This window comes from Cyprinodon tularosa, unplaced genomic scaffold, assembly GCF_016077235.1.
Source record: "Cyprinodon tularosa strain WSP-4 unplaced genomic scaffold, ASM1607723v1 ctg29, whole genome shotgun sequence".
Classification (NCBI taxonomy): domain Eukaryota; kingdom Metazoa; phylum Chordata; class Actinopteri; order Cyprinodontiformes; family Cyprinodontidae; genus Cyprinodon; species Cyprinodon tularosa.
This window is the reverse complement of record NW_024038996.1, coordinates 1,571,383-1,590,846: the sequence shown is the minus strand read 5'-3', so window position 1 is coordinate 1,590,846 and position 19,464 is coordinate 1,571,383. Positions and strand designations below refer to the sequence as shown.

Sequence of the window (19,464 nt, the reverse complement as noted above, 5' to 3'; positions counted from 1 at the left end):
TTTTTTATGAGTATGCCGAAGGAGAGAGGTGCGCGCTCCGGCAACAGTGGATGCAATTCTCAACAAGCAGGCATTTCTCGACATAACACCTGTAGCATCCAATGAGGAGTCTATGTATTAATGTCTATGATTATACTTAACATATGAGAGGGGCCTTCTGCTCTTCAATTTAAAGCTTTATTATATATTGGGGTGCCCGGCTAAGGACAGTGATATTTTACTTTGCTGTGGCTTCCTTTCCTGCTTGGATGACATCGACACTATGGCTTCGTCTTAAACATTATTTATATTCATCAAACGTCTGATACCTGGTTAAACAAAAATCCCTTTCTTCAGAATATCATTTCAGAGTGGTACTCTGCACACACACGTCGAGGATACAAAAGCATCATCACAGTTAACACATATATCGGGCAATAATTGTTTTATACCAAGGAGAGCTAATGGCAGATACAGGATGTGGTTTAACAAAGGTGTTTAAAAATATCAGACTTTAATAAAGAAATCAACTTGATGTCATATAATCAATTATGTGAGAAATATGATATTCCATGAAAACACTGAAACATATTCTTCCATACGTAGGCAGATGCTGTCTGTATCTCCACATCCTAAAATTGAGGAACTGACTCACAAGGATGGAATAAAACATTTTTCATAACTCTACGAATTAATGTCAATACAGTAAAAATAATCTCACATATATGGAGGAATGGAGAAATTATATAAAGGAAGATATTCAGTAGGGTGTTAACATCAAATTCAATCTGCTACTATATAAATGGTTAATGTGCTCGTATCTTACACCTTTCAGTTTGGATCACAAATGCCCTAATGTACCAGACTTTTATGTGAAATGAAGAGAAACAAAAGGTACGCTAAGTCATTGTGGGAATGTTCAATGATTCACCAATTTTGAAAAAGTGTGTTGTTTATGTTTTGCAGTTAGAAGGGAAAGTTCTTTGCAAGTTAAATTATGTCTACTGGGAATATACCCTGATAACTTTTTTATGTCTCAGTGGCAGTCACTGCTTATTGACTTTGGACTCATAATAGCTAGAATGGTAATTCGATTATTGTGGAGAGATGTGGACATGCCTTCTATTGGAATGTGGACAAAGTAATTGATTAACTGTCTAGCTTTGAAGAGACTAAGATACGTTGTAAAAAAGAAGGAAAATGACTTTATTCATTTGTGGAGACCCTTTATAGACTATTTGGAAACTTGCAGCTTTTGATTGTGATTCATTTTTTTCTTACTGATATTCTTACCATTATTATTATCAATTGGATTATTATTGAAAATAGTGTTTATGCCACTAATTTTCAAATGTGAAGTGATATATGTTTATGCACTGACTACACTTAGAGGTAAATATTTCAAGCCCTTTTTTCTTATAATTTTGGCAGTCATCACATACAGATAATAAACATTAAACAGTCACTGATTCATATATATTTAATATAAGATATGATAGGTTCTAATGTATTGCCCAGGTTATCCTTCAGGTCATCTGTTTTGTTGGGTTTGGCATCTCTTCTCTTCCTCTAGACTCCATTGATTCCCATCAGGTTAAGGCAGGACAGTTTGCCGCCATCTGAAGCAGCTTTTGGTACCTTTGTCAGTGTGGGCTGGGAAATGAAATTAAAATCTATATACAGGTAATAAGCTGAATGAGGCATAAAGGGCTCTAAAAACGTCCTTGGAGATTGCTGCACTGACAGGGTGTCTGAAAAACACAGTGGACCAAAACCTCACTGGCTTTAAAAATGTCACAACTGGACTTCAAGCAAACAAATTCAGTGCCTTTCCACTCTTTATCCAGACCAGAGGGTTTTCCAAATGAAATGTGAACTGCAATCTAAAAAAAGGCCTTAAAGATCTTCTTCTTTTTTTTTTTTTAACATTCCTTGAATGGCTGTAATTATCACTGTGTCCCTTCCACTTAACTTTCTATAAATGCTTGTATACAAACCAGACTTATGGAGACCTCAGTAGAAATCAGGAAACTTTTGCATGTGTAGTTAATAAACTGATCTGGGTATTGTGCCATAATCACACTAAAGTTGATGTTATCTGTGAATGCTCATCATTAAAAATATAAGAAAGAAAGAAAGAATTTCATTAAAACATGGGTTGAATCAATGTTAGGTAAGTTTAACATTTAAAAATAATTAACAGAATATATTGAACTATTCATGCTATCACATACTTATGTAAGAGGATTAGGGCCACTGGGGAAAAAAAAAAGTTAATTGATTTTTAAATATTATTTCAGTTTAATATGGGAAAAAACTGAATTCTGACTTTAATCTCAGAATTCTGACTTTTTCCTCAGAATTTTGGATCTTAATGTAGATGGGCACCATGAAGGTAGAGGTGTGGGAGCACTCAGCTTTACTGACAAAGGTGTGATTTTTTTGGGAGGGCCAGTAACACATTGGTGGAAAATGACAGAATTAGGTGACTTTCTACATGCCCGAGGGATCCCCGGTGATGCTATTTCATTAATGGAAGAGCAGAAGGTGATTAAAACAAGAGAGCTAGTTTAGTCTCTAAAACAGACATGGAAAGACATGTTGTTGTTAGCTGAGAAAAAAGTCAGGATTCTTAGATTAAAGTCAGAATTCTGAGAAAAAGAAAATAAAAACATGTTAGAACTGTAAATCTACAGTAATTTTTACTATTTTTCAAGGATGCACTTTTAAAAAGATGAAATTGTCCAGTGAGCTGTTTCCAAACGAAATTTCTTTTTATTTTACACTTGTGTAAACAAAATGAAAAAGAAAATCTGTCTAAAGTCTAAAAAAAGTCAGAACTCTGAGATTAAAGTCAGTATTCTGAGATAAAAGTCAAAATTAACTCAGAATTCTGAGAAAAAAAGTCAGAATTCTGAGAAAAAAAAAGTCAGAATTCTAAGATTAAAGTCAGTATTCTGAGAAAAAAAGTCAGAATTCTGAGATTAAAGTCAGAATTCTGAGAAAAAAGTCAGAATTCTTAAAGTCAGAATTCTGAGAAAAAAGTCAGAATTCTAAGATTAGAGTCAGAATTCTAAGAAAAAAGTCAGAATTCTGACTTAAACTATAATAAAATTTAAAAATCATATAACTTTTTTTGTTTTTTCAGTGGCCCTAATCCTCATCTGTTCACATGTTTGTTAAAAGGGCTAGATGTTTTTTATTGACCTCTAAAAAATGTTGATGGTGACGTTTTATTTTGAAAATCTGTTGCGGAAGCGTAATTTTTTAGCATGACAGGATGCCAGCTTTCTGGGTTGATGGTCAGCCTGTCTGCCTGCCTTGCCTGTCTGTGTCAGGGGCTGGGTTTCTCTTATTCCAGAAGAGGGGAAAGGAAAAAAAATAGCTGTGACAAACATGACCAGAGAAAAACAACGATAAACAACACGAACAAATGAGGATTTAGAGCCTCCAGAGAACCCACCATGGCTATAAGGGAGCTGAAAGTTTGTCTTTTAGGGGTAAGTAGATGGTTTTCCTTTCTTTATTTTTATGGGTTGAAATTCCATCAGTGAGGGGAACTAACGGAAGACATTTTGAGGTGAAGAGCAACGCAACATATGTAGAAGCTTCACTTCTACATTCAGTTAACTTTGATTAAATAAAAATGAACATATTTTCCGTGTGTTTCCATGTCAACTTGTTGATGGCCAGTCGCCTTAAACAATACAATAAAAATGGCAAACTTTTTTTTATCCACCCATAGGCGCAGGTATCCCTTCCTGAGCTATTTCATCGCACCTTTTATACAGAATAACGGGACTTTTACCCGGTCCGTCTTAACGTCTTTTTTAGTTTTTTTTTTCTGAAAATGTCTCGCGCATGACGTCATTATCCGACCAGCGACCACACGTCATGAGGGCCGTTAGATTTACTGCTGAGTCTGCAAAAAAATAAATAAAGCCCTCAGCTCTTCCTTCAATAATCTATGACCAACTTTGTCGCAGTTTAGAAAGGATTTTAAGAGTAACAGGGAAAAGTTATTGGAGCTCTCAAGGAAAATAGGCTCTGTTCACTGACACATCTGTTTATGTTTATACTCCTTAAAAAAATCAGGATGATAACCTATAGGCCTGTGTATTGAACTTAGAAGTACGGAAGATGAATAGGGCAACCGAAAAAAAAAAAAAAAAGTTAACTGATTTTTAAATTTCATTTCAGTATAATATGAAGGGGGAAAAGCAAGAATTCTGATTTTATTCTCAGAATTCTGACTGAATTATGACAGCTATGATCCAAAATTCTGAGATTAAAGTGAGAATTCTGAAAAAAAAAAGTCTGAAGTCTGAGAAAAAGTCTGAATTTTGAGAAAAAAGTCTGAATTCTGAGACTAAAGTCAGAATTCTGAAATTAAAGTCAGAATTCTGAGATTAAAGTCAGAATTCTAAAGAAAAAATAGTGAGAATTCTGAGAAAAAAGTGAGAATTCTGAGATTAAAGTCAGAATCTCGAGAAAAAAAGTCAGAATATTGAGGAAAAAAAGTCAGAATTCTAAGATTAAAGTCAGAATTCTGACATATTAAACTGAAATAATTTTTAAAAATCAGTTATCATTTTTTCTTTTTCAGTGGCCCTAATTCTCTTCAGAATAGAAGCTCTCTAAAATGTGTGGAAAAAAACTTAAGTCGCCCCACTTTTTTTTTTTTTTTTAAGTTAAAATTAAGAAACAGTTACCCACATTTTTCAGGTCAATGCCACTAACCGCACCCCAGATTAATGACAACCTGAATTCCATTCAGGATCAGGAAACCTAAAGGAACCTGTCTGGCAACATGAATTAGGCTAACCTTAAAAAGCAACACATCATGACCCAATCCAGCAAATTAATGAAGGGATGAAATACATGCATCAGTCTGGAAAGGCTGACAAAGTGATTTCTAGGGGCTTTTGGGCTCCAGTGAGCTAAAGTCAAACAGAAAACAGGGTCCAGGAGCCAAACCAAAGTACTCTGAATGCGATGAGGTCTCACCCAGGAAGTTACACACAAACCCAGACCAACAGGAAGAAACGAATCAGTGGGAGGGTTTCAATTAGAAACCAATGTTGACTGAAAGTCAGATCTCACATTTTCCAATAAACATCTCAGGACTGACAAGATAAATAATGATCTTTTTGAAAAGTTGTCAGGAGAAACAATCTCATCAAGCCTGTCTTGATTAGGCAGCAGGATGATTATCCAAAACACGCCGGCAGCAGTTCCACCTCTGAATGGCTCAAAAAAACAAACAAACAAAAGATTGGAAATTTAGTAGTGGCCTAGTCAAAGGAGAGGGTTGAGTAACTTGGAATTCTTTGTAATGATAATGTTGCAATCACACTATCAGTTATCATGCAGAACGTGTCTTTTTTCTTATTTCCTCTCCTTCTTTCATCACTCTGTGACCTTTAGCACTTTGACAAATGTCTTTTGTGTTTGATATCATGAGACTGTCCAACTAGCTAAATATTACATTAGCAAGTAGAATGCCAGTCCATAGCACTTGGACTATATTAGCTGACATTCATTTCACTTCATAACATTCTTTGTAATATTTTTATTTTATACACTAACATTTGTCTGGTATACATTTCACAGCTTTATACTCTTTGTTATAAACTTAAGGCTCGCATTAGCATTAAAAGACTCATCAGCTGAGCTTCAGACCATCCAGTTGCATAATCAGTTTGCTTTAAAGTGACCCTGGCTTTTTATTTGCTGTGACTGACTTGTGACACTCTGCTTGCAGGACACAGGAGTGGGTAAATCCAGCATTGTTTGCAGATTTGTTCAAGATCACTTTGATCACAACATAAGCCCCACCATCGGGTGAGTACATGAATCACATGAGACTCTGTCACTGCTGCAAATCAGTCTATCAGAAGCTCAACAGTTCATTTGGGTTCATTTAAATATCATGGATGAGTTCCTAGCATGAATCCATAGGAGGAGGGATTGCTGCACACTTGATTGAACTAACTTTTTATTTTATTTTTTTCTTAAAGTAGGTATTTAAACATGACTTATGCTACATTCACATCTAACAAGATATGAGCATCAAAAAAGCGCCTGCTGCTTCATTTTTGATGCTCGTCAACATTAAGGTCAGACGTGCTTCTATTGCATCTTTGACACTCCTAAGTTAATTTAGGCATTAATAAAATGTTTCAGGGGAGTGATCATAGCACTCTGCAGTGCTATGTATGTCTCCCTGCTAGCTGCCAAATCAGCATCTGATTTGTTGATGTGACGCGTTGTGCATCAGAAGCTCATGAGGCGCTGCTTCGCCTGCTCAGATGTGTCAAGACGAGCTGCTCCTGCTGCTCGAGATGCACTGCAGGACCTTTTGATTCGCCTTTATGCGCGTCAACCATTGACTTTGTATGTAAACCAGTTGCTTCTAATGCTTCAATCGCAAGTGGCCTGAACATAGCACTATAAAAGTATTGACTCCCTTTAGGTCCATCACCGAGAAACTTATGCAACCAATTTTGAGCCCACTTGTGTTAAATTTGGTTAAATGTTAAAGATCCCCGAGAAGCAGAAATCAGATTTCGTCAAAGCACTATTTTGGAGATAGATTCAAATGACATTGTGCAGCTTTGGAACTCCCAGAAGGCATGGTGATCGCTAATATTTTGAAATGAAGTCACCATGACCCTCCCTTAATCGTTGTAACTGACCAAACCAAGCAACTGGGAAAGAACTGAAAATAATCACCCTCCAGTGGGTTCTGTTATTATCCATACTTGGATTCAGAACAGGATTCTAGTACAACAAATAGTTTCTAGAGTGAATAGTTGTGAATACTTTTTGACGTGTTCTAATTAACTTTGTAGGTAGATCTAAATTCTTATTAGGAACCACTAATTAGAACTAAGTCTTGTCATCAGATAAAACAGGGAAAAAGGAAAGTTAGTGTATAAAATACAGAAGGAGAGAAGCTTGAGGTTTATATCCTCCAAGGGTTCACTATTAAACACCATTTTTATAGTTTTTTTTTTTTTTTTTGATCAAGTGACAGCAGAGTCATTATTGGGAATTGCTCCTTCTTCTCTGCAGGGCATCTTTCCTGACCAAGACTGTGCCATGTGGAAATGAACTCCATAAATTTCTGATCTGGGACACAGCTGGACAGGAACGGGTGAGGAAAAATTCACTAACTCTTTTACTTTAGACTTTCATCTCCATAAATAATCCTTTTGAGGTCGTTTCCATTTCCTATCTGGCAGGAGAGCTGCTCATCACATAGTGTTACTTTTAACCAGGGCCGTGCAGAGACCACTAAAGGGGCAGGTGCTCAAAAAAAAAAAAAGGGCACATCTTATCGCATTTTAGGACAGAATATTAACAAAGTCACATAGCTTTCAGAGTTTAATGAACAATGATAAATTAAAAAATTGTGAGACATACAATCAAAGCTAAGGGAAATATCTACAAAGAACATAGAACTATGCATATGTAAAATATTTTATTAGTAATTTCTTTCTGCAGGTCTATTTTGTTATAGGAAAGTATTACAATATTCAAACCTGCAATTTAGCCAAAGATGTAAATCAGAGCTGGACCACCAGACATATTTTGTCTTTACAGAATTAAACTGTTAAAAATGCATACAAGGGCACAATGCAACCTTTTAGTGTACTGTAATCTATAAAAAAGAATGTCTGCCTGGTTTGCTGTACTGACAGTGGAGATGGAGACGGTCCATTCAGAAAAGCAGAGCTGCTGCATCAAACTTTAACTAGAACTGCAGAAAAAAAAGAACAAAACAAACATTTTATTAATGCATGTCACCATGAGAAAAGCCTACTCTGTTTGTGTCTTAGTGTATTTTGTAAGTACCTATATACATTTTCTTCAATCTTTCCTCTTCGTTTTTTCTTGTCAGTTTCTCTTTTCTTTTTTTCCTCATTGTCTCATCTTTTCTGTGTTGAGTGAAGGTCAATGTCTTATTTATTTCAGTCTCTTGCCTTTCTTTTCCCCCCAAACTAAATCCAAGATTATGATCCAAAAACTTATTTTCCGTCATGGTGATTTAACTGTTTAAAAACAAATTTCCAACTTTTAAGCATTTTTGCTATTTTTGTTCTCTTTTGTTCACAGCAGCAGTTTTCTGTTAGCCATGTCTTTAAAAATGTTAATGACCTCACTGTGAATGATTGGCACATCCTTCTCCATTGCCAACAAGCTGCGCAGTTTTGTTTTCACCAGCTTCATACATTATATCTATCATATATCTATAATGGTAGTTCTGGATGAGTTCTCCTTCAAGATACATTTACCTAACGCTAGAATAAATGAAATGTACATTATGCAGCAAAGGAAATTAGAAAATCAGACATATATCCATTATGGAGATAATAGGTTTTTGACGGGCGATGTGCCCCTATTGCATAAGTAATACTGAAGAATGTCCTACTATCATTAACGACACAGGGAAGCTTTTTAGTTATCTTGCTTTGCTAGCAAAGTCATTAGCTAGCAGCTAGCTCATAGCACAAGAACAACAGCCTAATGTCTGTATGATAAAAATACTGAATCGATAGATAAGAACAGCTTTTCCTCACCTGGCTGTCTCCTCCCGCTCAGTAGTTCTTCAGAGAAAGGCGCGCCGCGTCCTATACTTTCCTCCGTTTAAACCGCTACTCTTTGCTAAAGTAGAGAAATTATACAACGTTCAAAGTTTTCCGTTGTCTGACAAGTAGCAAGCCTACTCCAGTATTTTCACCAAAAAGTATGTTTTTTAATTCACAAAAAAACTGTTCTGTAATCATTACAGAACAGTTTTTTGTGAATTAAAAAACATAATTTTCAATGTAAAAGACTAAAAGCACAGAGTAAACAGTGTTTTAGATCAAACAATACTGCATCATCCATGGGGCTCATTTGGTTTCACTTACATGTCTATTCAGGTTGACATTGGAGAGGCGGTGCAGACTGAAGACATAGCCATCCGTCCGATCATGGTTGATCTTGCTTAGGGCCAAATGAGCAGCGGCCACAGTGTAATGTGGAATATTCGCTACCTTTAGCTCCGCAGTTAGCCGCCTTATCTGACTGTGCGAGAGGCAAGTGCGTCGTCACCGGCAAAAGGTCAAAGGTAACAATGTGACCGGAGGGCTTATTGTATTGTTTTTCTTGCCAAAAAAAAAAAGATAATAATAATAATTTCAGTACATGTGTCAAATAAAAAAAAAAAAAAAAAAAAAAAGAAAGGGACCAAAAGGGCACATTGGGATCATGGAGCAAAAGGGGCAGGTGCTCAAGCCCCCTTAGCCCCCCCCTCTGCACGTGCCTGCTTTTAACAGTGCAACAGTCTGATTGATTGGGTTAAAAGGTCAGGAGATGTTTTCTCTTTGGGATGTAAACACTGATCCTGTTCCCCTCAGTAGTTCTTACCTCCACTGAACAACTAATGATCCACTCGTCGTGTGGCGTTGCATTGGTGTTTTTTGGTGTTTTGTGGTGAATTATTTTCATTTGTTTTAAGCTCAAAGAAAAAAAACATGTTCATTTAAATTTGACTAAAATAAGGCAAAAATAGGAAGGCTAAAATAGGAAAAATACTGTACACTAACAGGGACAAATGAACATTTGAACCTTTTTGTGTTGCACTGACTTTCCATCCCTGCATCTGATGAAAAGTAGGTCATTTATTACCCAGGTTTCCCACCACAGTGACCTAAAATGTCTCACATCTAGCAAACCGTCATGTAGTACTACATTTTTGACTCGATTTGTGAAAAGAGAAAGAAGGCAAGCAAGTGACTGACAGTGTTTTGATTGATTTAATTACGGGTCGGTGGCAGTGGAAGCTGCTGCTATGACGGGAGCTCAATGGTGTAATAATCCAAACGTCACCTATTGCATTTATAAACACATTATACAACGGGTGAATATAGCTGTTGGTGAAGCGCCATTAAATATTAAACTGCTGAGATGATGGCAGAGTTGACTTCTCTTACTGAATGATCACTTTTCGCCCTCGACTCATGAGGAAACAAACTCTCCGCTGTCTGGCCACTGCCAGTAGCAAATCCTTTAGTATGTTTGCCAATCAGATTTGAGCAGCCAGCTTCTCGACCCGCCCCTGATCCATAGACCCCCTTAGAGGCGGAGCCTCGCTGGAAGTGACATATTTTGGTGTGTTAGCCAATCAGGGCCTTACTTTTTCATTGCTTACCTCATAGACAGAGGCTCAAACCTCAAAAGAGATTTCTCATAGAGGTTGACCGGCAGTGTGCTGCTGCTTCAGAGTAGATCGGAGATCACTTCCGAGAGCGCACTCAACAGGTGATTAATGCGCAATATGCTCATGAAATTAGCTTCATCGAAATTAGCTTCATCGTTATAGGGTTACAATAAGCTGCCTCTGATCTAAAGCACAGAGCGGCAGGCCAAAAACGATCAATGTTGTTGTTTTGTTGTGACACAGACTTGTTATTTTAACATTCAAAGCATTCAAAGTAAAGGCCTGTTTATTCTTTTCTTTAGCTCTCCATTTTTATCCTGCTTGTCTCATCAGATGGAAAATATGATACAGATTTCTGCTGACGACAGTGGGAAATTTCACTGATGTTGCACATTTCATTACATGCCTACAAATGATTTAATGACTCATTCAAATACAAACATAAAGCATTTGTCATCGGTACAGCCAAACATTTCCTTTTACACCTATCAGCACGCTTAGTGGAAAGATGGAAAACAACTTTAAAAGATCAACAAGGATCCTACCCATTACTGAAATGGTGTCAATCGTATCTGCTCTGATAAACCGAAATATTAAAGGGGTTGACTTTTAAAGAATGTGTTGGGGGCAGCTTTACTCATCTCATGAGTAACCCTTCTTGAGGTGATAAAGAGAAGAATTGAAGTAGGCCTGTAGTTTTGCAGTAAAAGCTTGTCCAGGTTGCTTTTTTTCTATAGAGGTTTGATTATTACAGTTTTCAGGGACTGGGGGAGATGTGTTTATTATTTGAGATAATCAGACATCTTGTGTAATGGCAGCATGTGCAGCCTTGCAATAAATGGTATAGGCTGTATTCGAACGTGCGCCCTAATCACTATATAGAGCACTATATGGTGGTTATGCCATTTTAAATGACTGTTAAAATGTCTAAGTGGATGAAAAAGTAGTGGACTTGAAATTACCCAAAATGCACCTTGAAAAGTAGTGATCAACCAAGGGCTCTGTTCGAAAACCTAGGACGGGTCCTCCAAGGACGCGGTCTACCTAGACTGGATCCTTCGAAGTCCTTGAAAATAAGGAGACTGGAAGAGTTTTGGCTGTGAATTCGACCAGGTCTACCTTTCGGCGGGTTTTACCGCAGTATGCGCTGTTGCTTAGCAACCGTGAAAGTTGACACACAAAGCAGGAAAAGAATGAATACCGAGGTTTTCAAAACTGTTTCTTTCTTTATTTATTTTTTAAAAAGTTAAAGTGAACAAAGACTACACTCACAAGAATCCAGAGTGGAATAAAGGTTCCAACCACCGGGAGCAGGAACAAATAAAATCAAATGTAATGATAGAAACCTTAGTCAGTTAAATAACCTGCTGCTGTCATTTTGCACATCTCTGATGTTGCTGCTATTTTCAAATATCCATTACTGTAAAAATGTCCATAGCTGGATATTGGTTATTTATTCTCCAGTTTTATTTTGTTAAAACACTTTACAGAATTTTATTGTTTATATTTTAACTCTTCCCTATTATGTTATCCTTATACATTTTTCTAAGGTCCACATTTGTGTGACCATTTTCAATAATCTTTCTGCTGCTGTAAATCTGCCCATTGTGGGACAATAAAGGGATTTTCTATTCTATAAAAGGGTTAGAAATATATAAGTAAATCTAAACAATGTATTTATAAAAAAATATATCTGCAAAATCTCTAATATTCAACAACAAAAAATACAAAGTTAAGCATATTGTGCAAAACAGCAATAAAAAGATCCTATCAGATTCATAGTTCCCACCCTGCAGATCTATTAGAATCTGTCCTTAAATTCCAGCTAAACCCATTTACACAGTAACAGATAAAAACCTTTAGATAAATCAAACATTACCGCCACATATCTGACTCAATAACCATTAAAACAACTATTTTCATTCATTTCAGACGGAACTATTCACAGAGTTGTATTATATTAAACTGAACTTCCAATTTTCACCACTGTTCGGCGCCAAGTAACCTTTCCTCTGATCACAGCTTGCTTGGTCTCGCAATGAATCCTGGGATATCCAAGAATACCGAGGATACATCGGACCCGTCCTTCAAATCGGGCAAAAAGAAGGACGCATTTTAAGGCCGCATAACGAGGACTCTTGGAATCCGACCAGACCTCGGCGCCGCGCTATGACGTAATCGGCCTTCGAATCCGGTCTTCTAAGGATGCGTCCTAGGTTTTCGAACAGAGCAAAGGTCACTAGACAAACAGATATGTCCCAGATTGCTTTGCGAGAGCTCTCCTTGCAAAGCATCATGGGATTTGTAGTAGTGGTGACAAATAACAAGATGCGCAGGCAGAGTTACATGAACAGCAGGGAGCAAAAAGTAGAGAGTTAGTAGAGAGTAGAGTTCTCTATAAAGTTCACTATATAGTTCAGCTCTATACAATGATCGAGGGGTTAGGGCAGACGTTTGGACACAGCTATGGTATTTCTTTTCGTTTAAATACATCACTTTATATAATAGTTCACCATAGTGTAATTGATTCTTTCACTTCTGGGATTTGGCATTGGTTAACTATTTGGGTGCACATGTACCCCATCCGTCCCAGAAGCAGGATCCGTACCATCAGCTGATTTGCACATGTGGAAGCAGATATTCTTCCAGGTTGCCATAAATAATGTAATCATGGTACTAAAAGTAATTATTTTTATCCTTAAATCGCTAAAAAATGCTAATACACATCGTTAAAACATTTTTAATGACTTTTCTGAGAAAATTTGATGCTTTTTACATTTTCTCCATTAAACTGCTTTTGTGACGTAATCATCGGACATGCTCATAGTAGTCTGGTAAAATATTATTACACCATGTTTATCTGCAGTTTACTAGTTTCTTTCTTTAGATTATGCATGGTATAATAAGGTTAACATGAAAGAAAAAAAAAATAAAACTCAAATAGACTAGATTTATGTTTGAAATTAAAGCCAAAAAAAGTTAGCTCCTGGAAGTAGCGCAGGATCCTATTTCCTGTAAAGATCGGGAACAGACGAGTGATAAAACAGAAAGGATTTTGATGCATTTTCTCAGGAAATACATTATTAACCTTTAACACATTATTGTTTAGTATGCTTACTATTTTTATTGAGGGAAAATTTTTATTTAGGTCTTTTTTACAAAGTAAAATCGAAGGCGACCCAGATGTTTTGGTTGCACATGTGCAAATGAGCTGATTGTACGGAGGGTGCTACCGGTACGGATCGGGTAGTGACACTTTACATTTGGAGGACTCCTTTTGCTACTTCTTGCTTGTTTGGATAACCTTAAATTAATATAGGCCCAACCCCAAACCACTCATAAGCACTACCCCTTAACTATCGAGTGTCACTCCCACTGAAGTCACACTTGCAGCTGTGGAGGCCGCCTTGAAAGGAAAAGGAAAGCAGTCATTGCTATGAAAACGCAAGGATAGCTCATGTGCATGGCTGTAGCTCTATGGTGCAGGTCAACAGGTTTATCAAACATTTTCCCGTTTCTTAAAACAACTGTTAATATTAGGACCTTCCCTTTTGAGATTAATGACATCTTTTCTTTTTCCTAACTTGTTATTTTGTGTCACTGTGACATAGACTGTTCCCTTCACCATTAGTTCTCTGTTACACCCGTTTGTAAATTCTGCCTTATGACAGAAAGCTTTCTTAAGGAACACTGTTTGTAAAACATTGAGACGGCAGGAGGAAGAGTCTACCTGATTTTACACAATATTTCTTAACCTAGACATCAACCTTCTTCAGAAAAGTCTATATGTGGAAAAAAGATGGATTTTGTTCCCTGATTTTAACTACTAAAACCATTGTTTTTTTCAGTTTCACTCATTAGCTCCTATGTACTACAGAGGATCGGCTGCTGCTGTCATTGTTTATGACATAACTAAACTGGTGAGTCAAACAAACAAGCTGCCTACAACCTACTGTGCAACAAAAGCAATTTTCTGTCCTGTTGAATAATTAGACATGAGGAGGATGAAGGGAGGATTACCAGTCTTTGAAACTATGGTTCCATGACCTACAGTGTCCTTCTTTCCCTGTCGGCCCCTCGGAAACTCATCTGAAAACACCAACACTGACTGTGTGACCGGAGGTAATGACTACTGGAAATATTCCAGTCTGACCATAATTTCCTCCTCCTTCCAGGACTCCTTCCAGACACTGAAAAAGTGGGTAAAGGAGCTGAAGGAGCATGGCCCAGAAGACATTGTTGTAGCCATAGCAGGAAACAAGAATGATTTAGGAGATATCAGGTGAGCTTATATCTTCACAGGTTTTAACCAAAGATTGTCTCTCTCTGCCTGGAATTAGGATCAACAGGTTTCTGTTTTTGCTATCGCACTTCAGTCTTTTAGATCTTCACCTGAATATTACTGTCAGATAATCTCCGCACAAATGTCAGTTTTTATTGATAATTTCAAGGATTATGTTAAAAAGCCATCTAAACCAATGTGGTTCTTTGTGAAAAAGTAATGGAGACAACTGCCATCAGGCCTTTGCAATACGACAAATAGATCTTCAAGCATAACCAGCCTGTTAAAGGTCATTTCACAGGTTTACAGGTCCAGACTTTAATTAGGCCACTCCTACTTGAGCTGACCCAAATGCCTGATTTTCTTCTTTTTAAATTTACAATAGAGGAGATGGTTCATTCATTAAGAAAAAAAGAAAAAACCCAAAATTCTTGAGGATCATCATGATATTTTCTAGCAAATTTAAGATGAGAGGCTTCTATTCTACCATAGAGGCCTTGATAAGTTCAGATTTTTGAATGGACTTTGTTTCCAAGTTAGAAGAGGTTTTGATTCCCATCCAGGAAGCTTTTTCAGTTCTAAATGTCAGGAATAGCGTTGAGTTCTAGGTTTTATACAGTAGCTCATGCCCATCTAAATGTCTGAAACTTCAGATGGGTAAGGGGTATTGCAGTCTAACAAAAGAAGCTGAATGATCCCAATTCCAAATGGGTGGACCCCTTTGTCAAAAACAAGGCTTTGTTGGGCTACTGTATAAAACCTCAAACTCAACGCTCCAGTTGATTGTTTTTAATTTTCTTTTTTTGGAAATATTATACACAATTGCAATCAACAACATAATTTTAGATTTCCAAAGAACTTTTCCATTGGATTTCACAAGAGTTATAGTTACACTGTCAATGCCCATGTGCATGGCAGTTGGATGTTGTAATACATCGGGTAACAGTGAAAAAAAAAAAGACTTATTTCACCTTTCCGCTACATAATCCACAAGTTCATTGTTGGATTGCCATCTAGAAGAGGGAGGATTAACCTTCGACCATCTGGCCAGAGAAAAAACACGTAATATGTAGCCAACATTTCGAAGAATGTTTTAAAGATGACTTGGATAATAACGCGTTGTGAAAAATACCAGATACAGCATCGGGACTTGCTCAACAGCTGGTACCGCAGCGTGACGTCACCGACTTTACTTGATATCTCCAGTAAAGGACATTCAAATAAAAATTACTCTTAATTAAAACACTTATCATTTATTGGTCAGTATGTAACAATTTAATATTTAAAGTACTTTCAGAAGTTTGAATTCTGAATATGACCAGACTTTTCCTTTACATTTTTTATAAGTTAAAAAATGTAAAGGGTGTGCTATAAAAATGTGTGCTATAAAAATGTAAAATGCCAACAAAAAACTTGAAAGGGAAGAAATTGAAAGGGGGGGTATAGTATTTCACAGCACTACATGTGAGTGATAAAGGGCTGTTTTTAAGCTGGTTAGACTCTTTCTTTAGAACCAATCTAGTAAAAAACAAGGAAACTGACTAATTAGACAAAGATTGAAGAAACCAGCTTTGTTTTTTATCCCCCATTTGCCACTGCAAAAGGAAACCACTGTCCTAACTGCTGTAACCCACTGTATCCCTCTCCACATAACTTTCTACTGCATTTGTCGAGTTTTTTTTGTAAGTAAGGAAATTCACTTGCAAAAATTTCCATCTGAGCCTGTTTTCCACTTTTGTGCTGTTCTTCTGTTACACAGGGAAGTTCCTATGAAGGAAGCAAAGGAGTTTGCTGAATCAATTGCAGCTATTTTTATTGAGACCAGCGCCAGAAATGCAGTGAATGTGGAGGAGCTCTTTCAGAAAATCAGTACGTTTTCACACCTTTATGTTCCATCTGTAGATTCAGTCTGAAACAATTCTGACACAAATCCATTCACTTTCTAGTTTTTCTCTGCAACATTTCATTAGGTTTGTTGACAAAGTTACAGTGACATATTCAGATAAATGCAGATAGAATCACAGTGAAAAAAACATTTTGTTGCTGTTTGAAGCATATTTTTTCTTCAGCCAGTGTAGTTTCTTGTTAGGGAGCAATTTTATTTTATTTTTTTTCCAAATTCAGTTATTTCTGCTTTATAGAATAACACCATATGTATATAAACCTGCTGTAAAAACCCCATAAACTCAGTTTAAAGTAGGATTAAGCAAAAAAAATGGGTAAGCCTGTTTTTGTAAACCATCTGACATTGATGAATGCAGTGACTGGAAACAATTGTCATTTTTTAATTCCCTAACCCTGTTTATAATTTTGGTGTCCTCGCCCACATAATTTATGACACGGGGAACAAAATACATTTCTTCTCAGTTTAAAGTAACAGCAGAATCACAAAAGAATAATAATTATAATAAAGCTCAAAGCAAAGTTCCAAGCTGTTTCTGTAGATGTTGCAATTATTTTGTCAAATTCTGTGGCTATATTTGATTAAAGATAAATATATTTTCATTCCTTAGTAAATCAATCAATTACACATATAAACGGAAAAAAAAAAACAATTGTTATCTATATTGTATTTCTACATGCAATAAAGAAATCAAATTGCCACTGATAGGATAAAAATAAAATGGTAAAAGCGATAAAACTCAATATTACGTTTAGAATAGATAAAGCAATAAAAAGGAGAAAACACAAGTATTAACATAACCGGCCTAATGCTCAGGCTTCTCAGAGAAAAGAAAATGCATTGCAGTCCAAATGATAAGTGTATTAGAATCATATTATCATTGTTTTATTAAAAATTGGCATGGGTGTCCTGATCCGATATTAATATCTATTTGTTCCAATATAAGCCAAAAATCTGATATTGAATTTTATCAGTCAGCATTTAAAATCTCTGATATTTTCATGCATATACAAACACTGTGCTTCTATTAAAGGCTTCTGTAACTTACTGGTTAATTTTATATGGGTCAGTCGTTTTAATACCTGTTCCTTGTTTCAGTAAAATTACTTAATCAAGCCTTTTCTGTCATTCGTCAGTATAAAACAGTAACAAAAGCCAGTGTAATTTCTGCTAATATTGTATCAGGTTAATTCCAGGATTGGCCAATTCTCAAAGCTGTGATATCGGTATCGTATCGGAAATAAAAAGTTGATTCGTGACACCCCTAAAATGTTGTAAAAATGAGGAAACAATTTTAGTAGACTTCAAGTAATTAATTTTGAAATTAAACCAGCTGCAAAAATTTGTTTACATCAATAACATTTTTTACTATCTATAATTACTTTTATTATTAGCATTCAAGGTTGTTTTAGCATATTTTTAATTGATAAACAGCCATTGTGTAGCAGCAATATGCAGCCCTGAGTGCTCAGTTCCCAGCTAATTCCCTAACCATTAAATCCATACTACTCACAAATTTAGAACTCATTCAAATCTTAAGCAGAAAAATATGCATTACAGTCCTGATTAAAAGACGTAAATTAAAAGTCTCCCTATTCGTTGCTGGAAGTAACCATCATCAACTTCTCACGTGGATTAAAGCAATTGAAAATTTGCTCATTTCAACTGACAACACTCTAATCAGGTGCTTTGTTGCTGCCCCCACCCACCCCTCTATTCAACCGTGCCCATTAGGCCTATAAACACCACTAACTTTAACAGTAAATGTAGCCTTTTTTAATCGTGATATATGATAACTTCAGTTAGCCTGAGGATCCAGCTTTAGTTGTAAAAAATTGTGTTTCAGTCTGTAGCATTCATCAAGGTCATTTAAGAAGGGCAGGGCCAAAGTGTGTTGGTCTTCAAATAATAAGAAGCCGACCTTTTTAGATGCTGCAGCAATCTTTCCCTCACCACATTCCTTGGAAGTTCAGCCAAAGATGTTTGTTTCATGCTAGAGTTATTTATTGACTCCTTTCAGAAGTCATTGTTGATTGTGTTTTGTCAGGTAAACAGATCCCACCCCTGCAAAATGCTGAAGTGGAGAGCAATGATTCCTTCAAACTCACTCGGCAGCCCAACCCGACCACCAGGAGGTGCTGCTAGTACCCACACAGACTGATGTGATGAGATCAGCTTTTTCAACACCCGGATAAACAAAATCCACAGTGCACATGGCATCCTGCCTGCCAAAAGGACAACTCTAAGGTCATAGAAAGGGAGAAATAGCAGTACTAATTAGGTCTAAACACCAACTTTGATCATGTAAGCCAGCAGCAATATTAAGGTTTGTCTCCCTCTAGTGGTTGTTGGATCAAATCACATTAAACACACTTTCCAGAAGAATTTGCTCCTTAGAGGCAGTATTTACTTCTTCAAATATTTCTACGTGACTCTGGGATGATTGTATCAACCTTTGTGTATTCATAGATTTTTTTTTTTTGTGCCATCTTGTTTCACCCTTAAAGTTCACTAGGACATTTAACAGCGCAGGTTCTATTAGCAACATTTAGCTGAGCTTTAGTTGAGTCGATCACACAGTGCCTTTTCTTTTTAAAGGAATCTTTTTAATGCTGTAGAATAAACCTCTTCATGAGTTTGTTGAAGATGTCTATGGAAACATTTCATAGTGCACTACACAGGATAGCTGTAAATAACTGACGACAGCTTTGTTTTCTTTTTTTAAGCAGGAGGAAAGGGGGTTACATTTGTAATGTTAATTAAAAGTAAAACCTGAAGGTCTTCTTGTAAAAACATGTGTTGTTGTCTAACTACTATATCTAAAAGGTAACATGGGAATAAAACCCAGGTTTTTGACTTGTAGGATCAGGTTTAAGGTCTTAGCCTACTTGTGTAAATTAAGATTATATTAACATCCTGTTTTCTTTTTTTTTTTTTTTTTTTTTTTTACAGTTCTGTCTGTTCTGACAACATTTTTGATGATACCTGATAAAATACCTAAAGAAAATCACTTCTATGGTTCTTCATGAAAAAGACGAGGATGAACATTGTTTTTACTAACCTTTGTAATATTGATATCTCTATACTTTG

At 36.4% G+C, this 19,464-nt stretch overlaps 1 protein-coding gene across 1 annotated transcript; it reads left to right on the top strand.

Annotated features, from left to right (window-relative positions):
• The first annotated feature begins 3,266 nt into the window (after window positions 1-3,266).
• Window positions 3,267-19,151, top strand: rab31 (RAB31, member RAS oncogene family). Its single transcript, XM_038290893.1, has 7 exons — window positions 3,267-3,479; window positions 5,744-5,823; window positions 7,057-7,138; window positions 14,038-14,109; window positions 14,365-14,471; window positions 16,231-16,340; window positions 18,422-19,151. The coding sequence occupies exons 1-7, from the start codon at window positions 3,444-3,446 to the stop codon at window positions 18,517-18,519; spliced, it is 585 nt and encodes a 194-aa protein (XP_038146821.1). The 5' UTR covers window positions 3,267-3,443; the 3' UTR covers window positions 18,520-19,151.
• The last annotated feature ends 313 nt before the right edge of the window (window positions 19,152-19,464 follow it).

Coding starts and splice junctions, on each gene's coding strand:
- rab31 (XM_038290893.1), top strand. CDS start 3,444: ATGGCTATAAGGGAGCTGAAAGTTTGTCTTTTAGGG. Junction 5,824..7,056: donor AACATAAGCCCCACCATCGG/GTGAGTACATGA, acceptor TCTTCTCTGCAG/GGCATCTTTCCTGACCAAGA. Junction 14,110..14,364: donor TTTATGACATAACTAAACTG/GTGAGTCAAACA, acceptor TCCTCCTTCCAG/GACTCCTTCCAGACACTGAA.